The 23,892-nt window shown below is 46.9% G+C and overlaps 1 protein-coding gene across 2 annotated transcripts in view; it reads right to left on the minus strand.

Moving 5' to 3' along the window:
• Nucleotides 1-307: 307 nt before the first annotated feature.
• The window catches only part of Alkbh5 (alkB homolog 5, RNA demethylase), a 24,536-nt gene continuing 951 nt past the window's right edge, over nt 308-23,892 (minus strand). Inside the window, exons 2-5 of one of the 2 annotated variants that reach the window (XM_005402287.2) lie at nt 23,248-23,891; nt 13,713-13,793; nt 3,069-3,224; nt 308-1,960 (exon numbers count right to left, since the gene is read on the minus strand). In XM_005402287.2, coding sequence (XP_005402344.1) covers nt 1,783-1,960; nt 3,069-3,224; nt 13,713-13,793; nt 23,248-23,891 — 1,059 coding nt within the window. In that variant the 3' untranslated portion in view covers nt 308-1,782. The remainder of the gene's footprint in view (nt 1,961-3,068; nt 3,225-13,712; nt 13,794-23,247; nt 23,892) is intronic. The other variant, XM_013503226.1, reaches the window with a different exon arrangement.

Consider the following 23,892-nt stretch of genomic DNA (forward strand, 5'->3'; position numbering starts at 1 on the left):
GTTCAGGTCTTTCCTTAGTGGAAGGTGTGCAGGCTCTCCGTGATCCTGCCAAGGAGTGTGTGGCCCCTGGACACCATAGTTAATGAAGGCTATCTTCCTTGGAGAGGTGGCCAGTGGGCAGAGGACAAGTCCACCTGCAGTCATCGGGAGGCTGAGTGTCAGTGACCAGATGGATGCCTCTTCTGAGTCCTGGTGGGCAATGAGCTTTGCTTTCTCAAACCCTGCTTAAGGTTTAACAAAATGAAAGGATCAAGGGATCAAAAAGCACCAAAGGCAAGCTTTCTCTTAGAACAATATCAGACAACTGTTTCAAAATATATTAGATTTGGTTTTTATTGTAGAGCACACATATCAGGGCAAAGTGCTGCACACACAACTACAAATCATTTTTGGGAAAAAAGCTGTAAAAAAAATAAAACTGCAACTGCTTTAGTTATGCAGTCCCGAATTGAGGAATTCACACTGGCAAAGGAGTTCTGGCCCCAGAGAAGAGCTTCTTGATGGTGGCTGTCCCCGATTCCTGCAGTCGCTGTGGTCTCAAGGCTGGGGACTCTACTCAAAGCCCTCCAGACTGGTGGTGGCCCGGTTCCCAGGAGGGCCTGTGTTTTTGATAGGCCCTGGTCCTGGCCAGACTGGCCAGACGACATTCCTAATGCATCCTGATCAGCAAGACCTTACAGCCTTCTAGGATCTGAGTAGACAGAAACTGCCAAGACTTCGCCTTTTTTTTGTTATTGTTTAGAAGCCCCTCCCTGAACTCCCATGCCCCTGAGGCAGAGAAGGTACCAACCTAGTCTGTAGGCCTGAGCTCTGGCCTTGGATGCATGCTGCAGGCAAACAGAGGTGGTGACACCTTCTGAAGGGTGACACAGGGAAGAGGTCCAAGCTGACCAATGAAGGGGAAAGGAAAAGGAGAAAGCCAAGAGACCAAAGGAAAAAATAACTCAAAAAGAAAATAAAAACCCTACCATACACCACAATGATTTCCCACACCCCAAATGCTTGACTTGGAAGGACGTCAGTCCCTCTAGCTAGAAACAACTCCTAAAATGACCCAACATGGCAAGTCTAACTTCCACACAGTCCCACACGTGTTTGAAAGGAGCAACCCAGCAAAGAGGTGCACTCTTGGCAAGAGAAGTCAGGACCACCATGCTAGCCCCTTGGCAGCGCGAGAATGTGCGGAGGCAGCCCAGAGGGCTCAGCACTAGCTTTGGGGGGGCAGGGGCTGGGATTATTAAGTCCTCCACCACCCACCAACCCAGACAGTTCTGCCACAGGAAGAAGAGAAGGTATCCACACGGGCTTCCAGAGGATGTAGAACAGTTCAGAGGTGGGGAAGCTGCCCCATGCAGAGCCGGCCTGGTTCCAGGAGACCTCAACCAAGGGCAGACATCAGTGGAGGAAAAGGGGCAGGCAGGAAACTGAACTTTGTTTAGAACACTGCAAAGATTTATGTTTAAAGCAAAAATGAAAATTTCTTAACCAAAACATTTTGTTGCTTTTAAATAAACCCAGCCCCACTTGAAGATGGCTGGCCATTCCACACCTTGACTGGCTCCTCCAGCACAAGCCTCTGCCCCCAACAAACACCAACAGCCTTTCCAGGAAGGAACACAAGAACCCAGGTCAATTCTGTTCTTCAGCCTTAATGGGCAATGAATCAGGGAAAATATATATAAGATTAAAAACAAAACAAACAAAAAACCAACAAAACAAAACAAAAGGAGGGGCAGCTATGTGAGGAGAAGCCAGAGTTCCCAGGAGGGTGGTGAGTATGCCTCAGTGCCTCCGCATCTTCACCTTTCGGGCAGGGCTGCCTGCTGCCTCTGAGCAGTCCTCCGTAGACTCATAGGACTTGCGCCAGTAGTTCTCAGAGCTGAAGCTACCCCTCCGCCGGTGGGTGGGCAGCAGCACTGAGCGCCGGTTCTCTTCCTTGTCCATCTCCAGGATCCGGGGCCTGCAAGGAAAAAGGGGGAAGGGATGTCACCTGAGAGATCAGCAGCAGGGGCCTGACCTCTTCACCTCTGGGCCAGTCTCAGATGGGATGCCGGGGCGGCCATTCTGGTCAGTAATTGTCAGCGGCCATTCCTCACCCTAGAAGCATCTCCCTGTCACCTTTGGGGTCTGCATGGCTTTCAGTCTGGTGCCCAGGACTCTACCAAGTCTGCTGGGTGATAAAGGAGTCCCTCTCGCAGCCTCAAGACCCTGCAAGCTCTGCCATCTACCCATGTCCCGACTCTCCCTCAACACTCTCACATCTGCTCAGCAAGCCGAACAGCCCCTGTAACCACCAAGCTTTTTTCTGCTTCACAGCTTCTGCCCACCGTTTTTTCTGCCTAGAAGGCCTTCACCTTCCTTATCCCTCTGCTCTTATTTAAAATTTACCCTCCCCAACCCTTCTCAAATAGGCCTCCAGTTCACTTCTCAGTGCCAAGATTGCCCACTTCAGGTACTGACATAACACCTGAGTATAAGCCTACGAGTGTGTGCTCAGGTGGGACTAAGCCAGGGAAGTCACAGGAAGGCCATGACACGCTGCCATTTGTCAGAGTGCCTGACCCCTGTGCTCTGGGGATACAGGCAACTGGCCAGGAGTTAGGCAGGAAAGGCACCATTACAAAACAATGAGACATAAGATTTTGGAAGGGTGAGCAGCCCCGGGCTCTTAACCAACCTACCACTTATGCTTTTCTACCCATTCCACCCTGTCTCTAGGCCATGGGGCTACTTTGCCTCCTCATCCCAGCACTGCAGAGTAAACCCAGGGAATACTAAGCTACATCTTTAACCCTTTTTTTTTTTTTTTTTTTTAAGTTTTTGAGGTACGGTCTTGTTATATATAGGCTGGGCTGCCCTTCAGCTCACAATTCTCCTGCCTCAGCCTCCCAGATACCAGGATTACTGGTGCATGCCACCACGCTCTACTCATTTTTTTTGAGATAAGGTTTTACTAAATGGCTCATGTTGGCCTTGACCTTATCCTCTTCTCTCAGCCTTAGGAGCAGCTGAGATGACAGGCACATGCCACTACTGCCCAGCTTTTATTGCAGTCCTTAGCTGAGTACCTGTGGGCAGCATCAGGATCTGCCTTGCGGTGCGACCGCTTCGGTTTCACAGCAGGGTCCCTGTTGCTTCCTGACAGGCGATCTGAAGCATAGCTGGGTGGCAAAATGGAGCTGCTCAGGGACTTTGTTTCCAGCCGGGGTGCGTCTAGTCTCGTCCTGCAAAGGAAACACGCACGTGGGTCATAAATGATCCCCTGATAAGGGCACACACAGGCCCTTCCAAACCAATTCTCTCTCCAGTCAGGCCAAGTGGAAGTCAGCTGGTCTGCAAGCCAGCACTCTCCGTTCTGTGCCTCAGCCTTCTTTGGGTTCAACTAGAGACTGGTCTGGCTGACCTCCAAAGACCATCTTTCTCCAGTTCAAGTCTAGCAGCAGAGCAGAGAACGCTTCTGTTTGGAGACCTGCAAAAACACGGGTCTGGGATCCCAGGGGACGGATCACACAGCTTGCTCTCAGCTGCAAGAGACGGTTCTCCCTCGCCCTTCTTGGGCCCAGAGGTTCTCTAAAGGTAATTACTCCACTTGCCAGAGGACTGAGGGCCCCAGCGGCGGGCACTCATACAGCAACGATGTCGCCAACCTTCCCTGAAATATGAACACAGGAAGATTCCTTCTCAAGCCTGTGAGGGGCTGAAATGAAACAGAACCAGAGCAGCCCCCCTTTCTCATGTAGAATCAGGAACACAAAGGCTGAGTGGCAGAGCCAAGGGGTGGGAGGAACCCAGGTTCACCCCCAAATCATGAACTTGCTCTGATCCTACCACAGCCACCTTGTGGCTTCTGCCCACTCCAGACGGCTGACCAAGGAGACACCAGAGGTATTCTGAAAGCCAAGTCCCTGGCCAGTGCCAGGTGCTTCTTTCAGGAAACACACCACTTAGTAGAGGTGAGACGCTGAAGCACAGACGAACAAGAGGGTGATGGAGGACAGGGCAGTGATCTGTGTTCCTTATAAAGCCAGACCAAGAGGAGGATGGCCTGTGAAATCTCAAGGAAGCCCTGCGGCTTCCTGTAGCACAGACAAAAATGGCTGCCAAGTCAGGGAGATGGACACAAGAGACAGAAAAGGGGTCTGGGTAGCACTGGTGAGGGGTGAAGGGGTGAGGCACGGTGCTGACAGAAGCCTAAAGGCACCTTTTTCAGAGACTGCTGGGCACAAAGCAGTAACTCAATTCTGAGCAAGTAGCGGCTATCATCAGGGTGGGTATCACTTCATAAGAGAGCAGAGGGGAAGAAAGCAGGTGGGAAACCCAAAAGCTGCATCTGGTCCTCACAGCTCCTCCCTTTCCTCATAGCTGCCACCACCGTCACTCTCCACGGTCTGGCCTGCTCTAAACAGATGGGGAGAACAGATGGGTCAGAAGGTGGAAGGTCAACATCCTGCCAGTTACGGGAGAAAAGGTCTAAGCCTAGATCGGACATCAGCCTGACAGGAAGAGCCACTGTCAACCGTGCCAGGGTCTTTCTCTAGAGGCTAGCAGGGGTGTCTCTCCTTCCTTCCAGCTGGAAGACAACATTCTGATGCACTGACGCCCACACTGATAGGCAGAAGGGAAGGCAGGCAGAGCAGCTATCCTTGCCCCTTTGCTCTGGGCTCACAGAAGGCAACTCTAGAGGGGCCCGGCTCACTGACTGGCCCATCAATCTCAGCCTCCACCTTGGGCTGCTCCAGCATTAGGGAAGCAGGACCTAGCAGCAAGAAGATCCTTTTCTGGGTGCCATCCCTTCCCCAAACCCCCAGAGTCCAGGCTAGTCACTATCCTTCTTTGGGCCTCAGTTTTTCCACCTGAGCAAAGAAGAGAGAGATGTGTCTGGCTTTAAGGCTTCATTTCATTTTTTGAGGGTCTAGGAATCAGACAAGGCGTCTCCTTCAAGGTAAGAGCTCTTTCAGTAGTGGTACCGGGCAATGACTAGACATGAGGATATAAATTAAGAGTATATGAGCCCTTTTAGGCCTCATACCCCTGAACTCTGAGGTTCATGTGGCAAGAGCTCAGACCAAATGAGATATGAACCATTAAGCTTGACTTGGACGAGTCCAGAAACTTGCACCTTTATGAAACCAAGTCCCTCTTTGGGGACACAGCTAAGACTCTGTAGGTGCCAGGAAGCCTGGGTGCCCCCCAAAGGCTCCATAAGATCCTAGTAGGGCACCACCAGAAGTAAGTGGTAGATGTGATGACCCACCAAAAGGAGAGTCTGTGCCTAAGCTTGATCCACACACTTCTGGGACACATTCTGCCACAAACAGTGCTGGTGCGGGCCCCAGGTCCTCAACATACTTTTTTGTTTTGTTAAGGACTGAACCTAGGTGTGCTTTACCACTGAGCTACATTCCCAGCCCTTTTTACTTTGAGACAGATTCTCACTAAATTGCCCAGGCTGCCCTCAAACTTGTGGTCCTCTGCCTAGCCTCCTGAGTAGCTGGGATTACACACAGGCATGTGCCAGTGTGCCTGGCTCCCAGCCCTCGGCTCTTCTTAAGCGCGCTATGAGAAGCAGCCTGCCTGGACAGGAGAGCCATGATAGGGGGATCCTCACCAAAGGTCAACTGCTGGAGATGCTGGGTGGACAGGGTTAAGGTTAGCTGTACCTGGACAGGCTAGGTGCATAGGCCAAGCCCTTTCTTAAGGGATGAGGCAGCCCTCTAGAAACCCAGGCTTCTGCACCCACTTTGGGGGAGTATATGAACTCTAGCCCCCAAATGGCTCTGACACACCTTGAGGACAATTACAAGTACATCTCATAGAAAAGAGAGAAGTTCCTGCTCTCCCCCTACTTCCAAAGAGACATCAAGCTGTCAGAAGTGAAGCTAGAGTTAGATTTCAAGCCAAGAGCCCATCTTGAAGTTATGCAGCTTAATTTCAAAACATGGCCTTGATAAAAGTCAACCAACTCCCATGCTGCAGGCTAGCTCTCTCAGGGTTTAACACAGCATGCCACAATGAACAGTCAGGAGGTGAACTTCTGTGTTTTTTGTTGTTATTTTTATTTTTTTTAGACAAGGTTTCACCATGCAGTTCAGGCTGGCTGTGAACTCACTTTATAGCCCAAGCTGACCTCAAACTCGCAGCGATCCTCCTGCCTCAGCCTCCCACGTGCTGGGATTACAGGCATGTGCCACCATACCTGGCCAGGAGGTGAAATTCCAGTAAGGTCTGGACCTAGGCCTCACTGGTAGCAGCAGAAATGCAGATGTGCCTTGAGTTGAGCCACTATGTGTGGTGCGGGTTACCTCGACCACCCTCAGGTACACCTCTCTGAAAAGCCTTACTTGGCCGGTCCTGGGTTGAGCTGCTCAATGCGCGCTTTCCCCCAAAGGACCAGTGGATAAGAGCCCCACTAACTGTATTCCTAGCACTGACGAAAAGCCTAGAACACACCAGTCATGGTTGTTGGAACCTTACTTGCTTTTCCCAGTTTCAGACCACTCTGAGTTAAGGCCTACTGAAAAGCAAGGCAAACTATGTACATTACCAAGAGTCACTTGATCCGGCTAAAGGGAGACTTCACAAATGAAAGTCTTTTGTTACTGTTGTCCTGAGACAGGATCTCACGAGGCCTAGACTAGTCTCGAATTTGTAATCCTCCTGTCTCATCATCTTGAATGCCAGGATTACAGGTATATCACCAGGCCTGGAAAGAGTATCTGTCCTGTAGGCAGACTCAGCACAACCCTGGGGGCCTCTTGGAAACCAACTAGAAGATCATCAAGGCCCAGAACCCATCTTCTGAGGATGCATGTTGACCACGTGCACCTGTCTTCCAGCCTCTGACAACCTTTTTTCCTGGCTAGCAGTTTTTAGCCCTGTAGCCACATCTACCAAGCCTGCCCTGACGCCACCTACTGAGCTGGGTTTTTTAGTTTTGTTTTAGGGGACTGAACACAGGGGTGTTCTACAACTGAGCTACATCCCCCATCCTTTTTATTTTTTGAAACAGTACCTTGCTGAATTACCCAGACTGGCCTTGAACTTCTGATACCTCTGCCTCAGGTTCCCATGTAGTTAGGATTACAGGCATGTGCCACCAGTGTGACTACCTTCTAATTTTTGATTTTGTTTTTTGCTAAGTCCTCTGGGGATACACTCCGTTTTTCTACCAATACTCCTTCAACTTTGTGTTGTAATGGCATACAAATGTAGGAAAAACCAAAGGAGTACTAAGTTTCCTGTGGCACCTACTTCCAGTGCCTTGTATGTAGTGGATACTGTAATGTTTCCAACGCAGAAATTCCTGCTCAAAGATCATTCCAAGCAGCTCACTTCCTGCCTGAGCTCTTTCCAAAGAAAATTAACACCTCCTACTCTCAGGATTAATGTGTGGATGTTTGGCAGCTAGCAGGGTCCTCCAGGAGGAAAGGCAGGAGGGTACATACCAGGAAATCATGGAAACACTGATCTCCCACCTCCTCTGAACTGCTTCACCTCACAAATTGGTCAGTCTCTTGGTCATCTAACACCTTAAAACTTTAACCATACTTGAGCCAGACATGGTGGTGCAGATCTACAATTCCAGCACTTGGGAGGCTGAGGCAAGAGGACTATTGTGAGTCTGAGCCCAGCCTGGGCTATTTAGTGAGTTTAAGGCCAGCCTCAACTATATAGCCAGACCCTCTTTCAAAAAAAAAAAAAAAACCAGAAACACAACTTTAACCACCTCCAAAAGCATTAGGTCCAGCCTCCTTGCCAGGGGTACGCACGACTACAAAGCAATGATGCACATGGGTAGCATGTGCATCTTGCACATGCAAGTGCAGCTTGCCCTGGGTGGGCTTAAAACTCTCTCTCTACTTGCAGAGCAGAGGCAAGGGCTCTGTATCTGATCCCCAGTTTTTTAAACACAATGACACTCCCAAGACAACACTGGGGAGAGACAACAAGAGGTGCTCCACTGTGGGAACCACAAGACCCAGCACCAGGAGACCCAGTTCAAAATCTCACTCAGCTATTAAATTGTGACCTCAAACATTACAAATTGGAGCTTGAGGATTACACTCTCTACAGGTCACTTCCAGTCTCACAGAGAGAAACAAGTGCTCCATTTATAGGAAGACCCAGCACCACCCATGTTCAGTGGAGCTACATTTCTGTTTAACTAGAAAGCACTTAGTAGCTGTCCATTCATTTCCTTCTGTAAGGCCCTTGGAAAGACCCTGCCTGCTCTGACTGACATTTATGCCAGATCCCTTGATGTCCCTCAGCAGCCTGTGCAATCTTTTTTTTTTTTTTTTTTTTTTTTTGGCAGTGCTAGGGATGTAAACAAATATCTCACGCATACTAAGTATATACCCTGCTACTGAGCTATGGGGGCAATCTTTTTTTGATGGTAACTAGGGACTGATTCCAGAGCCTTTGCCCTGTACTGGCTCCCCAGCCCTTTCTAAATTTTTTTAGACAGGGTCTTGCCAATTGCTAAATTACCCAGTCTAGGCTTGAACTTGCAATCCTTCTACCTCAGCCTCCCAGAGTGCTGGGACTATAAGCCTGTACCACCATCCTTAACTAAAACTTGAGCAATCTTTATCTAAACTTAAGGGAAGACAGGACTGGCTCTAACCTAGCAGCAGCCCATGAGAAAAAGACCAGGTTCAATGCCAACTCCACTCACTAGAACAGGGCTCCCTAGACCTCAAATCAGCCAGGAACCCCTCAGGCTATCTCTTGTTGATCTTCGGGCAGTGCCTTGATGCCTCTTTTCAATTTGTCACATCTTGCCCTTTCCTAAGAGAAGCCCCTGTAGCTACTCTGGACCTGATCCTCATGGGCCTATATTCACAAGCCTGCCCTAGGCTGGGCTGCAGGTTAGGTATCAGATGACAAGGGATCTCCCTGTCCCCATAGAACATGAATTTGGAAACTCAGTATGCCAAGTAAATGTGTGTGACAGTCTAAACAGAGATATATGCTGAGAGGCTACAGGTGTGTGCTTCCTGCATGCTGAAGTGGTCAATACCTGAGAACTCAGGGATGGCCAGGTTAACCAATTTTTTTTTTGGTCTTTTTTGTCTTCTTGAGACAGGGTCTTGCTATGCAGTTCAGGCTGGCCGTGAGCTCACTTTGTAGCCCAGGCTAGTCTCACTCCCAAAGATCCTCCTGCCTCAGCCTCCCAAGGGCTGGGATTACAGGCATGTACACCATGCCCAGCTGTTTTTTTTTTCCCACTGTTTTCTTTTTTGGTACCGGGAATTGAACTCAGGGCCTTGCACTTGCCAGATAGGCACTGTGCTGATGAGCTACATCCTCAGCCCCAGGTTAACCAATTTTTATCATGTATGCATAAGTCACTGGAGGATGGGGATGTGGATCAGGCAATGAACGTGGCAGAAGGGAAGCTCTTCTTAATGGAGGCCACACTACCCAGCACACAAATCCACGCACCATACTGGGAGCTGCAAGTACTTTAAGGTATCTACTGCAGATGAAGGGTAAAACCCAAGAGAAGAGGCTGGGTGCTTCCATTTTATTTTGCAGTCAACAGAGATGCCCACAGGGCTAGGGATTTAGCTCAGCAGCACCTGCCTGGCAAGCGCAAGGTCGTGAGTTCGATTCCTGGTACCAGAAAACAAAACAAAAAAGACAACAAAGATGTCTATGTATCTCCTTAGATCCTCTGGGTTGGCTCTCTATATCTGGACATTTCCCCGGCTCAGCTGCATGGAGAAGCTGGGAACATCCACTCACTCCTCTCCAGCCCCCAATATCAAAGCTCTGTGCTGCTATCTGCTAGCCTAGGATACCACCCATACCCATTTAAGTCAAACTGTGAAGAGCCATTCTCCAGATCAGACCATGGATGGGGCCCAAGATAATTAGCAGTGCAGCCTTCTAGCTGTGCTGAGGAGCAAAGCTAACTCAGCTGGCCTAACCTGCTAAGTACAGGAACCACCATTCAGCAGGAAAAAAGCACCTGGTAGACTGAGTAACGCACCAGCTGTGGCCACCTCAACTTGGGCTGCCAAAGAGTTCCCGAGGATAAGCTCTTTGAGAGGCTGGGAGACAACACCTGGGAAATTACCACTTGATACAATGTAAGCCCAGAAATTCTTCTCTAGATTCCTGGCCTACTACTTGTTTCTTGCTGCAGTTAGGGGCACCGGGCACTGCCTAAGGAAGACGGGCCAAAAAGGAACTACTGTCTGGATTTGTTTCTTTCCAAGTTTTGGGTTTGGGCTTGTACTGGAAACCACCAAAAAAAGAAAAAAATAGTGGAAAGCACTCTAAGAATCCTTCCACTGATTAGTTCTAGAAATACTCTCAGGCCAGAAGAGAGGGCCTGCCACGCTGACCCAAGTCCCTACATCTGCCCAGTGCACTGCCTGCACCACAGAACTGTCCCTTATGTTTGGATCATACCCACACTTCCCAAGGCAAAACAGAGACCCGAAGTTTTGACTTGATAAAGTAGCAAAACTATGCCAGACAGACATCACTACCATCTTACTCTGAAATTGTAGGCCCAAGGAGCAAGAGGTCTGAGTTACTGACTGAAGTTTTTTAACTTCATCTTTTTGATGACAAGCTAAGCCATGCATGCTGCAAGTGCCAGCAGGCCTGGGAAACACAGTGAAGACTCCATCTCAAAAAAAAGGTAACCTGATAAAATTAACAACATAGACTAACAAAAAACTCCCAAAAGCCAAAGCTGGGACAACTTTAACATAGATATCCATGACTCCATATTGATATAAATAGATAGTTAAACAAATGAAAGAGAGGGCCGGGGATATAGCTCAGTGGCATAAGCGCCTGCCTGGCAAGCACAAGGTTGTGAGTTCGATTCCCGGTACTGCAAAAAAAAAAAGAAAGAGAACACACATCTACACCAAAGAAACCCAGTAATTCAGGTAGATACTCTCCCATCAAGAAGGTGGAACTAATTCCTCACCTTTTTTCTTTTGTTTTTCTTTCCTTTTTTTTGAATTACTGGGGATTGAACATAGGCAGCTCTGAGCAATATCCCCACCCCTTTTTATTTTTTTCAATTTTGAGACACGGTCTCATTAACTTACCTAAGGTGGCTTCAAACTTGCAATCCTTTTGCCATCACCATCAGCTCCTCATTTTGTTGTTTTGAGGTTTGGGTGTATTTTTAAAAGGGACAGGATCTTGCTATGGTGCCCAGCCTAATCTCAAACTCCTGAACTTAAGAAATCCTCCTGCCTCAGCCTCCCAAATACCTGGGACTACAGCTGTGCACCACGGTGCCTGGCTTCCCCCTTCAAATGTGGGCTGTGCATGAACAGGGGAGAAACAGTTACTTTATTGATGAAAGCCTGGCAAACTGCATCAGCCAGGTGTTCAATATCAACCATCCACATCAATGGTATCAAGTCACATTGTCAGGATATACCTTTGGTATGTGGTAAAAACAGCACCTTACTTTTGTGGTTTTCCTCCCCCAAAATATAACCTTAGTCCAACCTTGAAAACATAAGACAAATTCCAACTGAGGGTTACACTATACCTGACCAGTCAGTGTCAAGGATAAGACAAGTCTCTCAGATTATGATAGCAAATGCCTATTATCCAGAGGTCTGGGAGGGTGAGGCAGGAGGATCACAAATTGGGAGTCTTGCCTAGGCAACTGAGCAACTTAGACAGAACTTATTTCATAGTTAAAAAAAAGGGGTGGGGGGAGTGGTGGCTGGGATGTAGCTCAGTGTAAAGGCCCTGGGTTCAATCCCCAGTATCACCCAGAGGGAAAAAAAAGGCAAGACTGAAAAATTATCACAGCCAAAAGGAGCCCAAGGTATAATATGATATGAATCTTCAAATAATACAAGGACACAATGGAAAAAACTAAGGAAACCTAAAAGCATGAATTTGTTACTAACATTATCGCTATTGCTTTGTTTTCTTCTCTTTTCTGGCAGCACTGGGTATAGAACCTAGGGCCTCACACATGCTATTTAAGTGCTCTACCACCAAACTACATCCCAGGGTCACACAGGTTTCTTCTTCTTCTTTTTTTGTACTGGGAATTCAATTCAGGCAGGCCCTTGTGCCACTGAGCTGTATCCTAGGCCCTCTCATAGTCTTCTTGACTATAAAAATACCACACAAATATAAGATCTTAATAGAGAGGAAAAGTAATGTAAGGTACATAGGAACTCTATACTATCACAATTTTCTACAAATCCAAAACTGTTCTAAAAATAAAGCTTACTTTTTTTTTTTGAGACAGGGTCTCAACATGTGGTTCAGGACGGCCTTGCACTCCTGGCAATCCTCCTGCCTCCTCCTCTCGAGTGCTGGGATTACAGACATGCACTACCATGCCCAGCAAGTTTACTTAAATTTTAAAGGAAAGAAAAAGTTCTATAATCCTAGCCACTTGGGAGGCTGAGGTGGAACATCAAAATTTCAAGGCCAACCTTGAACAATTTAGTTGAGACCCTACCTCAAAATTTTAAAAAGGGGCTAAAAAATATAATCAGTGTTAGAATGCTTAGGTATTAGGTACAAGGGCCTGGGTTTAAGTTCCACTACAAAACAACAATAGCAACAAACAAACAAACAAATAAATAAGTGAATAAAGAGGTGGAGAAGGGAAGAAAAAGAAATGAAGACAAGCTTTACATACTTAGATCAAGTATAGATCTACATATTACCCCCCCAACACCACCTTACTGGGGCTAGAACCCAGGACTCACACCTGCTAGGCAAGCATTCTACCCCTGAGCTGTATACACTAGCCCCTACATACTGGTGCTGCTCTCTCAGTGACCTTTTTTTTTTTTTTTTTTTTTGGTACCAAGAATTGAACTTAGGACCTTGTGCTTGCCACGCAGATACTGTGCTACTAAGCTGTCTCCCCAGCCTCAGTGCCTTCTATGAGACTCTGGGCAATCACTGATTCTCTCTGGGACTCCATTCCATAGGAAGGCTGGTCTTCCTTTGACCCAAAGTGTGTGTGGCAGGAGCTAACAAATTTCAGTCTGCTCAACAGAGGAATGCTGGAGAAATCAGGCTTACTGACCTGAGTCAGTAAGTCTCTGAATGTCCAACCGAGAGGGAGACATCATAGCCAAAAGCCAGCGGAACACTGCATCCTAACCTCCCACCCTGATTTCCTCTTCTTACTCCCTGCTCCTCCCCAGAAGAGAAAACCCTGGCAGGGTTTTAAAGGCAGGCTGTTAAGGCACAATCTAAAAATAATCACTGAGGGCACATGAGACAAATGAGAAATTAAGGAGGTGAGGAAAACAGGTTGCGGTAGGGTTTGGAAAAGTGGTTTCCAACTCTTGTCTCAGACTGTGCCCATAAATACCAGAAACCTATGCTTTTGTTCAGTCTTAAACTTTACAGCTAAAAAGAAAAAAAAATATATATTCTGAGGAAAAAACAAAACAGCTTTATCCATACAATGCAAATAAAAAGACAACTGACAGCCTTCTGCTCTCTCAGATTTTACCCTGCCACGCCAAACTAGTACAGAAGAATGAGTCTGGTTTTATTTTTTTGACAGAGTCTGGTTATGTAGCCCAGGCTGGCCTTAAGCTCCAGGCAATTCTCCTGCCTTAGCCTCCTATAGGCACGGGCTACCACACCTGGCCAGAGGAGTGAGTTTTAAGAGACCTAGATCTACATCTTCAGACAGGCCTGTAACCAAGGAATAAGGTACTAGACATCAGGGTACTTACTTCCTGAGGATGATGACTGCTCGGCGCTCTTTGATGTCCTGAGGCCGTATGCAGTGAGTGATTTCATCAGCAGCATATCCACTGGAAAGAAACACAGCACATACCATGAAGAGTAGACAACCAAAGTTCCTAGAGGATAAGAACACAGCCTAGGGCCAAGGATATAGCTCAGTGGCACAGCACCTGCCTGGCAAGTGTGACGTCAAGAGTTTGATTCCTGGTACAAAAAAAAAATATGGCTGAGGTCTTGTGATTGCCCTCTGCTATGCACAATGTTCAAGAATCTACACAGAAGGGAAATGCCATGTTAAGCTCTAAGAAGCTCCCGCCTACAAACCATTCAAAACTAATATGATGCAAAGGAGGCCCAGTGGTCTTTTAAGGCAGAAGCCAACATAGGACTCGCTCTATCTACCCAGGTCAGGAATCCTTCTTTTAGAATCCTTAGGGCTAAGGTTAGAGTCCAGAAGAGCACTTGCCTGGTGTATACCGTTTCAGGTCCCAGGTTAGATCCTTGGCACAGCAATAAATAGCGAGCCCTCAAGAGGGTACATTGTTAAGAGGATCTGAAAGCAACTGGAGGTACTTGGAAGAAACCTCAGCAAGGGGACACAGACATTTCTTCCATTTCTCCCCACCCTTTAGCATGCAGAGGAAGCCAAGGTAGCCAATGACAGTACAGAGTCATCAGGGAGCACTAGGACTGCCATGTTCCAGGAGAATTTATCTACTTGGAAAAAAGCTTTCAGAAGCCTCCACTAGGAAGGTCCAAAATTTTGAAGACATCTGCGTTTGAAATATTTTAAGAATTTCCATCACACTCAAATTTCTATTTATTTTCAACAAGTGACATGGTTTTTAAAACTACTCACAGGCCAACGAATATGGGCAAATGACTGCGCTCTTCTTAGCTAGTATACTTCTGATCTGAAACTCTAGAAGCAATTCCCAAGCCTCTCACACTCTCTCCTTGGGAGCATGGCACTCAAAAAGCATCCAGTTAGAAACTCACCCAGCTGCAGGCCAAAACACCCTACTTTCTCAGCTTCCCCACTTGCTCAGGATTCCTGGCTGCCCCTGGACCACAAACCTTTCTCTCCTGACCAATGATCAGCTCCTTCTCAATGACAGCTCTACAGACACATGCTTAAGTGTAACAAACACTGGCTGGGAAAATTCCTTAAAGTGGTCAGGCTGGCTCAATTATGGGCAAGAACTGGACGTAAGAGCCAGTAAAAAATAAAAAGCCAAGCTGCCACCTATAATTCCAGCTACTTGGGAAGCTGGAGCAGGAAGATCAAAAGTTCTAGGCTCACAAAGTTTAAAAAGGGCTGGACTTATAGGTCAGTTGTGGAGTGCTTTCCCATCATGTGTGATGCTCTGAGTTTGATCTCCGGTACAATGGAGATATGGCAGCAGGGAGGGACACAGGGACACACACACACACACACACACACACACACACACACGCGCGCGCGCGCGCACGCGCGACAGTGGGTGGGTTACAGCAAGGCAGAATAAAAATAAAGAGAACCCAACATGGCAGTACACGTACCCTATTCCCAGAACTTAGGAGGCTGAGGCAGGAGGATCAAGAGTTCCAGTCCTGCCTGGGCAACAGACCAACTTTAAGCCTGGATGGACTACAAAGCAAGACCTTGTCTCCAAAAAAGCCAAACCCAAACAAGACAAAAAGCTCAAAACCCAAACAGAAACAATTAGGATCACCCCCCTAGAAGGAAACACTTCTGACTTGGAAATGTGACTTGAGGCCATGCTGATGACAGAACAATAAAGCTTCATCTTACAGATTTCTCCTGCCCCCAGCTGCTCCTAGGTCCGGGTTCTTCAGAGATTTCTCTTTGAACACCAGCCTCACATCCACAGTCAAATCAATTTAGAGAATACTGATTACAGAGTTTCAAAAAAGCATTTTGTGGATCAGAGAATGTTAAAAGGATCTGAAAATTCCTACACCAAAAGAACCTAACTTCATTTAACCAGGTACTAATCAAAGAACACCTATTACAAAAAGACCAAAAATAAATAAATCAATAAATAAAGGGGTGCCGGGCATGGTGGCGCACGCCTCTAATTCCAGCACTTGGGAGGCTGAAGCAGGAGGATCGCTGAGAGTTTGAGGCCAGCCTGGGCTACAAAGTGAACTCAAGGCCAGTCTGAACTGCATAGCAAGACCCTGTCTCAAAAAGACCAAATAAATAAATAAATAAATAACACCTATTAATATTTGTGCCCACTCACAGTGAGAAGTATTATATAGTAATTAGGGAATAGAAGAGACTTGTGTTCATACCAAACCTTTGTCACCTACTAGTTTTGTGACCTTAGATATATGACATTCTCAGGCTAAACCTCAGTTTATCTATAGTAAGCAGAACAGTAGGTTCTTGGGTGTTCATTGTGTTATTATGTTCCATAACTTTATATTCATTTATTCATTTTTATTTTTTTATTTTTTGAGACAGGGTCTTACTACATAGTGCAGGCTGGCCTTGAATGTGCTTATGTTCTGTCCCCGAACTCATTATGATACTTCTGCTTCAGCATCCTAAGTGGTGAGATTACAAGTGTGTGCCACCACGCCTGGCTGTATTCATTTCATTATTACTAAGATTTTAAAATTTTGACAAGGGCCAGGGATATAGCTCATTGGCACAGTGCCTATCTGCTAAGCCCGAGGTTGTGAGTTCAATTTCCAGTACCCCCAAAAAAATAATTAATTAGATTAAATTAAATTAAATTAAATTTAGACAACCTCTCCTCCCTTCCAGACAGAATCACAAATCAGTTTATGACTTACACTGTTAAAACACTCCTGGAAAAGTATAGTGAGAGGCCTACTTGCAGGGCTCTCTTGGACAGTGCAGGGTATGTGGGGCATCACACTGCCACTGTCAAGAACTTAACACAGACAGAGGGTCTTTGACCACCCTTTTCACCAGCCAGACCTTTGGACTCAGCACCTGCCAAGAAAACATGATCTAGAATCTCCTGCAGGGATCTGCTAGTAGCAGAGGTCTCTGGGACCTCATTCCCAGGGCTAAACCCTCCAAGTCTCATTCCACATTCTTATACTCCACATTGCGGACTGAAGGCCTGGGGTTGCAAGATAGTTCCATAAACTGTATACACAGAGGGCTTCCCAAAAAAGCTAAGTCCAAAGGCACATTTCTAAGGCCTGAATCTGCAGTGTTAGCTACAGGCCATGTTTCCTGCTGTTAGCAAGAGTTACCAATCAGTTTTACTTGGCAACAGGCAATACCAAGGGCCATGACTTCTCATTTCCAACAAGGAACCACTTCTCTTAATGCAGTTCTGGAGCAAATCCAGACGTTCATCAAAGCACGACTGCCCCCTATCCCCTAAAGGGCTCTAGAACAAATAATAAGCCATGCCAGGTACCTGCCCTGAGCCCAGGGCTCGCTAGAACTAGTGTGGAGGTAGGGTTGCTCGGACTCAAAGAAATGACCTTGGCACTAACTCTACCTGAAGGGCTCATTATCTTCTAGAACTTCCTAGCAGCTGTCCCAGCCCAATGACCACCTTTTGGGCTCCCCTAGGAGTGAGTACTCAAAATTCTGATCAACAGACACTCTCCTGCCAAACTTTATCAGAAAGTATCCAGCTGAGACCCACAAGATTATTATTTATTGCTAAGGAACTCACCTACCATACTATGAGAAACTGAAAGTCCAAACCCGCCAGCTTATAACTTTATACACTCTGGGTCCAGCCCTACCCCTGGCATGAAGCAAAGTTCCAGCATGTCCTACTCTTTTGTTCTCACAGGGAAATGGGAGGAGGAAATACTCTGTGTGGTCCAGACTGCCTGCTCCCTGCCTGAGCTGTACCTGCAGCAGCAACCATTAGTATTAAGAGTAACTGAGCCTAGTTTTGTCACCCACTAGAGTCCACCTCAGAGTGACCCTTCCAGGAGTTGACCCACCTATCTCCTTTTCTGGGAACCTATCTCAGAGCCCCTCAGACTGGATTTCTCCTACAACATTCAATGATACTCTCCCAGGAAGTCTCTACTATTACATCTGGTCTGTGGAAATTGTGTCTTCCCTATAAGGCAAAGCACTTCAAAGGTCTTAACTCCGCAGTGAACAAAAAATAAAATGTATATTAAAGCTGAACTGTTGTACTTTGCAGTCGCAGATTCTACATCTGCAAAAAGATAACAAACCTTTCCTCAGAGACTCACAGTCTGAAAAACAATGTAGAAGGAACTGTGTAGTTATACATTTGGGGATGGTCTTGGAGACTACACTGTCAAGGGTAATTTCCAAGATGGCCACCATTCCTCATCTACTCTATGCCCTGCTTAATCCAAAACAGAGCACAGATAGAGGGCCTGGCCAAAATCACTACCCAGTAAGAGCCTCCCTCACCCCTGATAAACCTATAGGAATGACAAGCTTAGGCATTTGGGAAGCAGCAGGCAGACCACCTGGACATAAGCGTAGGTCTATGAGCCCAGGCTCTAATTATTTAGCAGGCCCAAGCCTCCAAAAAGACGCAGGACTTAATTTCACAAGAAGTCCTGGGGCTTTTTGATTCCAGGTCAACCTGCTACATCCCTATTCTGCACATACCAAGATACAAACAAGAGCTGAACACAAAAAGCAGCTCACTCCTGAGACATATCTAGCTAAACTTAAAGCATTCAGCAGTGTGACAGAGATTCAATCTTTTGCAATGACTGTGGCATCCCTGACCTCATTTTGCAGAAGAGGAAAACTAAATCCCATAAAGTAACTTACCCAAAGTTAAAGAGCTGAAGTGGTAGTACTGGAACTGCCACCAAATTTGCTATCCAACTCTTAGGTTTGTGGTAGTGACAATGTTATGTGTTGGGCTGGGGTGGAGATGGGATGGGGGCATGAAAGGTCAGGTAATGAAATGAGGAAGGAAAATCCATCTATGTTTCTTGGTAACAAGGTCTCATCTGTCCTGAAGACTTGCTGGCCTCACCAAACAACACACGCATAACCACCAGGCCTACAGAAGAGGTCTAGAGAAACAAGTTTATGCTCTGAGAACATAAACTGCATCTCAGTGATGACTGTACACCAACTGCCCAGCCTAAAATGGCCAGCCAGCCAACCCTGAATGTGTATGGCCTATTTATTCTTTGCTTGCTTACTATTCTTAAGACCATGGCTTTCTCTCCTCTGGTGCCCTCTACCTTCTCATGAGACCTGGCAGCATCAGGGGCAGCCACCCTAATGGCCAAAAGCCCCACCTGCCAGTGCACAGCCCTGACTTCACCCGCGGTTTCTCCTCTTCCCATGGAAACAAAAGATTCTACACAAGAGATGTAGCCCAGGACCTATCTGCCCTACTTTCCCAACTATTTTAAACAAGAAACTAAATTTTGCTTTCCACCAGCTCTTCACGCAAAATTGACATGGTTCCACTCTATCCAACACCAACTGTTCATTGGAAGAGTCAAAGGCTGGGCTGGGGATTTAGCTCAGCGGCACAGCGCCTGCCTGGCAAGCACAAGGTCCTGAGTTCGATTCCCAGTACTGGAGGAAAAAAAAAAAAAAAAGGAAGAGTCAAAGGCTGAGCTCATCAGTATGCACCCCACGGCTGATTCCAACAGTCACTTCCTGATGGATAGCTGAGCCCTAGGTCTCTGGATAGTTGGCTACCACAGACCAAACGGCAGTGATTAAAGAGGTGACAGCAAGTAAACTATTAGTCTTAAAGTAATTATTCTAATTAATCCAACTGAAGGATTTTTTAATTTTGTTTTGTTTTTTGAGACAGGGTAGCCTCAAACCTCATGGTTATCCTCCTGCCTCAGCCTCTTAAATGCTAGGATTATAGACATGTGCTACCACATCCTGCTTGAAATTTGTTTTAATCTGCTCCATTCACCCTACGGGACAGGAGAAGGAATGTAGAATAAACTGATACGAAAAGGAGGTAAAAGATATTTTTTAAGAGAACAGCATAAAAAGGAGGCCCACTCAGATTCAAAAGAAGGTTACAAAAAACTGACAGCTGGGTTTGAAAAGTAGCATAAAACACTTTGAGAAAGGTCTGTGAACATTGCTAAATTGCAAGGTTTAGGCACTGCTGTGTCAATGTTTGCCACACATCAACATACATGCTGACCACTACTAAAACATAAAGTTACATTCTTGCCACACTGCCCTGGACAATTACAGACACTATTACCACTAACAACTGAAGTCTCAGATGACAACTGCTAGAATCCTTCCAGAGCACCACTTTTTTTTTTTCTTTTTGACACAGGGTTTCGCTGTGCAGTTCAGGCCAGCAGTGAGCTCACTCTGTAGCCCAGGCTGGTCTCGAACTCACAACAATCCTCCTGCCTCAGCCTCCCAAGCGCTGGGATTACAGAAGTGCACCACCATGCCCAGCTAAGAGCACCAGCCTTGTATCAGCCCCTCCCTTGTAATCTGCAGTTTTACTACTTACCACCTCTGAGCTGGGAACTCCACCAGAAAATGAGAGAAAGCACAGCTCTTACTGGCTTAACACTCAGCATCTGGGGAGGGGTATTAATAGGCAGGTATTCATCCACCTTCACATCAAGTAAACCGAGCGCGCTAAGTTGGCAGGTGCTAGAATATTTAAATTAGTGGGTGTGCCCAAGACCTTACACCAATGGCTCCCAACTGGGAATGACTCTGCACGTCCAAATCTCATTCCCAGGGTATCTGGCAATGTCTACAGACATTTCTGGTTATCACAAAAAGTGCTACTACAATCCAGCTGACAGAGGCCTGGGATGCTGCAAAATTTTCTACAATGCATAAACAGCTAACACAACAAAGAATCAGGGAGCCCCAATAACAACAACATTGTTGAAAAGTGCTAATCCAGAGCTTCACCAGAGTCTAATAATGAACTCCATCTGGCTTAAAGCAGCACTATCCCCTTCCCCTTCCCTACACCTATCCCTACTCTGCTACTTGCTGCCAAAAATCTCTGTTGCATTCTTCACCCTCCTTTGCTTGGCTAATTCAGAGTCACCCTTCAAACTCCAGCTTACTTCCTTTCCAAAACTTCCGAGTGGATAAGATGTCGCTTCAGAAAGTTCCTGCAGTTACCTTCCTGGGCTGTGACTATCCACTGGGCCTGACTTCTCTACCAGGTTTAAACTACAAACTCATGTTTCAAGATCCACCAAATCTCTAGCTCCTTCACCATTAAGATAGCAGGGATTCATTAAGTGGTTGTGTATGAAGGTAAGCACCCATTTAACTACCTTGTGCCAGACTCTATACTAAGACACCAAATCACTTTAATTCTAATAGGCTTCACAAGGTGGCATCATCACCACTCTACGGATAAGAAAGCCAGCTCTGAGAACGCCCACAAGATCCAAAAGCAAATGAGGAGAGTCTGATTCAAAGCCTGGGGCAGCACTTTTCAAGACATGGCTAGGCCTCCTACACTAACTTTGCTGCCAAGTCTGAGTCTAAGAAGGGTTGGAACGGACTGGGAAAGCTTTAAGACTTTACTATTCTAAGGAAAAGATGAAGAGAATTTTCCTGGTGACGCAATCCTGTTGCTGATCACTAACAGACCTGCACAGAATCTGAAACTTCTGTTCTTCAATCCAGAACTGTGAATGTTGGGGGAGTTTTAAGTCTCAAACTGAACGAATAAACAAACTAAAGTCACAAAATGCCTTCAGATCTCTTCACTAAGCACTGCCAGAGCTCTTGAAAACAAATCTAAGGGTCTATGACTACATAGAAAATTAATATCCCATTAAGAGACCAAAGAGTTCTAGTGTAAGGTCCTTTTAACACTAAAAGCCTTACAACAGAAAATCAGGCTGCCAAGCTGCCTTACATAGCAAGTTCCTTGGGAGGATCTGCCCAGGAAATCCTATATTAAAAGGTTCTGCCAAACATCCATCTAAAACACCATGCAGATCTGAGACACTGAGGGGTGCAAATGACAAACAGGCATCTGACAGGTAGTCCTTGAGGAGCCCAAGTACTGCTTCGACTAGTGACTTCCCCATCATAAGGCCCTGGACATCTCAAAGCTCTGGTGCCATCCCTAACATGAAAGCAGCCACAGCTGTTCAACTTAAATGAGACAGAGAACAGTGCTATCAAGAGGGCTCCCAGAACCTTGCTTCTCCCAACTGTGGCATGTGGCAACAAACGCACTTCAGAGGTTAAGCTGCTCACAACAAAATCCTAGAGTGCCCAGATCCTGTACTTCGTGTTGGTTAACCATACTGCTCTAAACAACTGTAGTCTAGACTCCTATGAGGTTTTGAGGATTACTGAAGCATATTACTAGGTTTATCTGTTGCAGGGCTGGAAAGAGGTAGCTTCCAAACATAAATTTTCACTTCATATGAACAATAATGTTCCTGAAGATAATCTTCCCTAGGGGCCAAGGCATTGAGCTAATTCTCATTGGGATCTGAGGCCCCAAATACACAACAGCCTAAGATCTGCTGCTCAAAGAATTACAAGGCCAAGGTCAAGAAGCCAGTTGCAGCATTTTGTTTCACTCCAGCACAGTAAGAAGTAACATGCTCTTGCAAAGGACAGGTGGGCTTGTCTGCAGCTAAGAGGAAAATTTTAAGAGTGTGCTGCACTTTCTTCCTGGCCCATTAAATTGCCTGGAAATCACTTCCCCTCCTAGGAGTTGAGAACCTGTATCAATTAAACTATTCTCAAGGGCCTCTGCCTATATTTCTCTGCTAAAGAATCCGCAAATATTTTGTTAAGAATGTTAAGAATAGGGGCTGGGGATTTAGCTCAGCGGCAAAGCGCCTGCCTGGCAAGCGCAAGGTCGTGAGTTCGGTTCCCGGTACCGGAGAAAAACCAAAAAAAAAAAAAAAAAAAAAAAAGAATGTCAAGAATAGTAAAGCAGGAAACTTTTAGAAAGCTCAATTTTTTTCTTAAAGTGTAGATTTTGAAATGGAGGTCCAAAAACACCAAGTAATTTACTTAAAAATCACAAAGGAAAAGGCTTGCAACATAGCCTTCTGGAAAGAGCCTTGTGGATTAATTTTCAAGTTAAGCCCGCGGTAATATCAAACCTGCCTTCAGGTACAGAATTCCCTGTGGGTTCTCTGACTCGTTTTCTTGCTCCCTACCACCTACCCTTCCTATACAGAACTCCACGTCTTTTCCCCGACTCGTTTTGTGGAGATATACACATATACACCTTTTTTTTTTTTTTTTTTCCCTTGGTCTTTTTGAGACAGGGTCTCACACTGCAGTTCAGGCTGGCTTCGAACTGGAAGCAATCCTCCTGCCTCAGCCTCTCAAATGCTGGAATTATAGGCATGCGCCACGATGCCCCGGCCACTATATATATACATATATATGTATTTTTTTTAGAAAAGGGCATCTTTCCCTTCCCCCTACAATCAAGAAACAGAAGGATGGGTCAGAACCCCAAAAGCACGGACTCCTATTGGCTGCTGCCTCCCGGACCCGCGTGCACAGTGAAAGCAGCAGGGCGCAGGGCCGCCCCCTCCTCCCAGGTGGGTTACCTGAGCACAGTCACGCTCCCTCTGCGCACCGGCAGGGAAAGCACAGGTTCTGACACCCGGATAGGCTTGAACTGGAATTTGCAGCCGAAGCACAGCGCAGAATCGCTAAAGAAAGACACAGACACGATGGGGCGCTCAAATATGTGGATGGGGTCCACGTGAGACACGATGCAGCCTCCCGGCTGGTAGTCGTTGATGACGGCGCTGTTGACGAAGCCCTCGGGAATGACGCGGTGCTCCACCAGCTTCTGGATCACCAACTGGTGCACCCACTCGGGGATCTCGTCCACGTCCCCCGGGGGGTACAGGCGCTCCTGGCCCGGCCCGCGCTTCTGCAGCTGCGCGCCGTACGTGTAGCCCTCCCCGAAGAAGTACTTGTTGCGCAGCGGGGCCCGGTCCACCGTGTGCTCGTTGTACAGCCCCTTCTCGGCGCGGGACACCACCTCGTCGATGCGGGCCTCTATCTTGGCGCACTCGTCCTGGCTGAAGAGGCGGATCTGGCGGATGCCGCTCTTCACCTTGCGCGCCTCCTCCTCCTTCTGCAGCTGCTGCTCCTCGTAGTCGCTGCGCTCCGGGTCCGAGTCCTCCTGATACTTGCGCTTGGTCCCGGACGCCGGGTAAGGTTCGGCGGCGGCGGCGGCGGCG

The sequence above is a fragment of the Chinchilla lanigera genome, unplaced genomic scaffold, assembly GCF_000276665.1.
Source record: "Chinchilla lanigera isolate Chin_1 unplaced genomic scaffold, ChiLan1.0 scaffold00077, whole genome shotgun sequence".
In the NCBI taxonomy this organism is placed as follows: domain Eukaryota; kingdom Metazoa; phylum Chordata; class Mammalia; order Rodentia; family Chinchillidae; genus Chinchilla; species Chinchilla lanigera.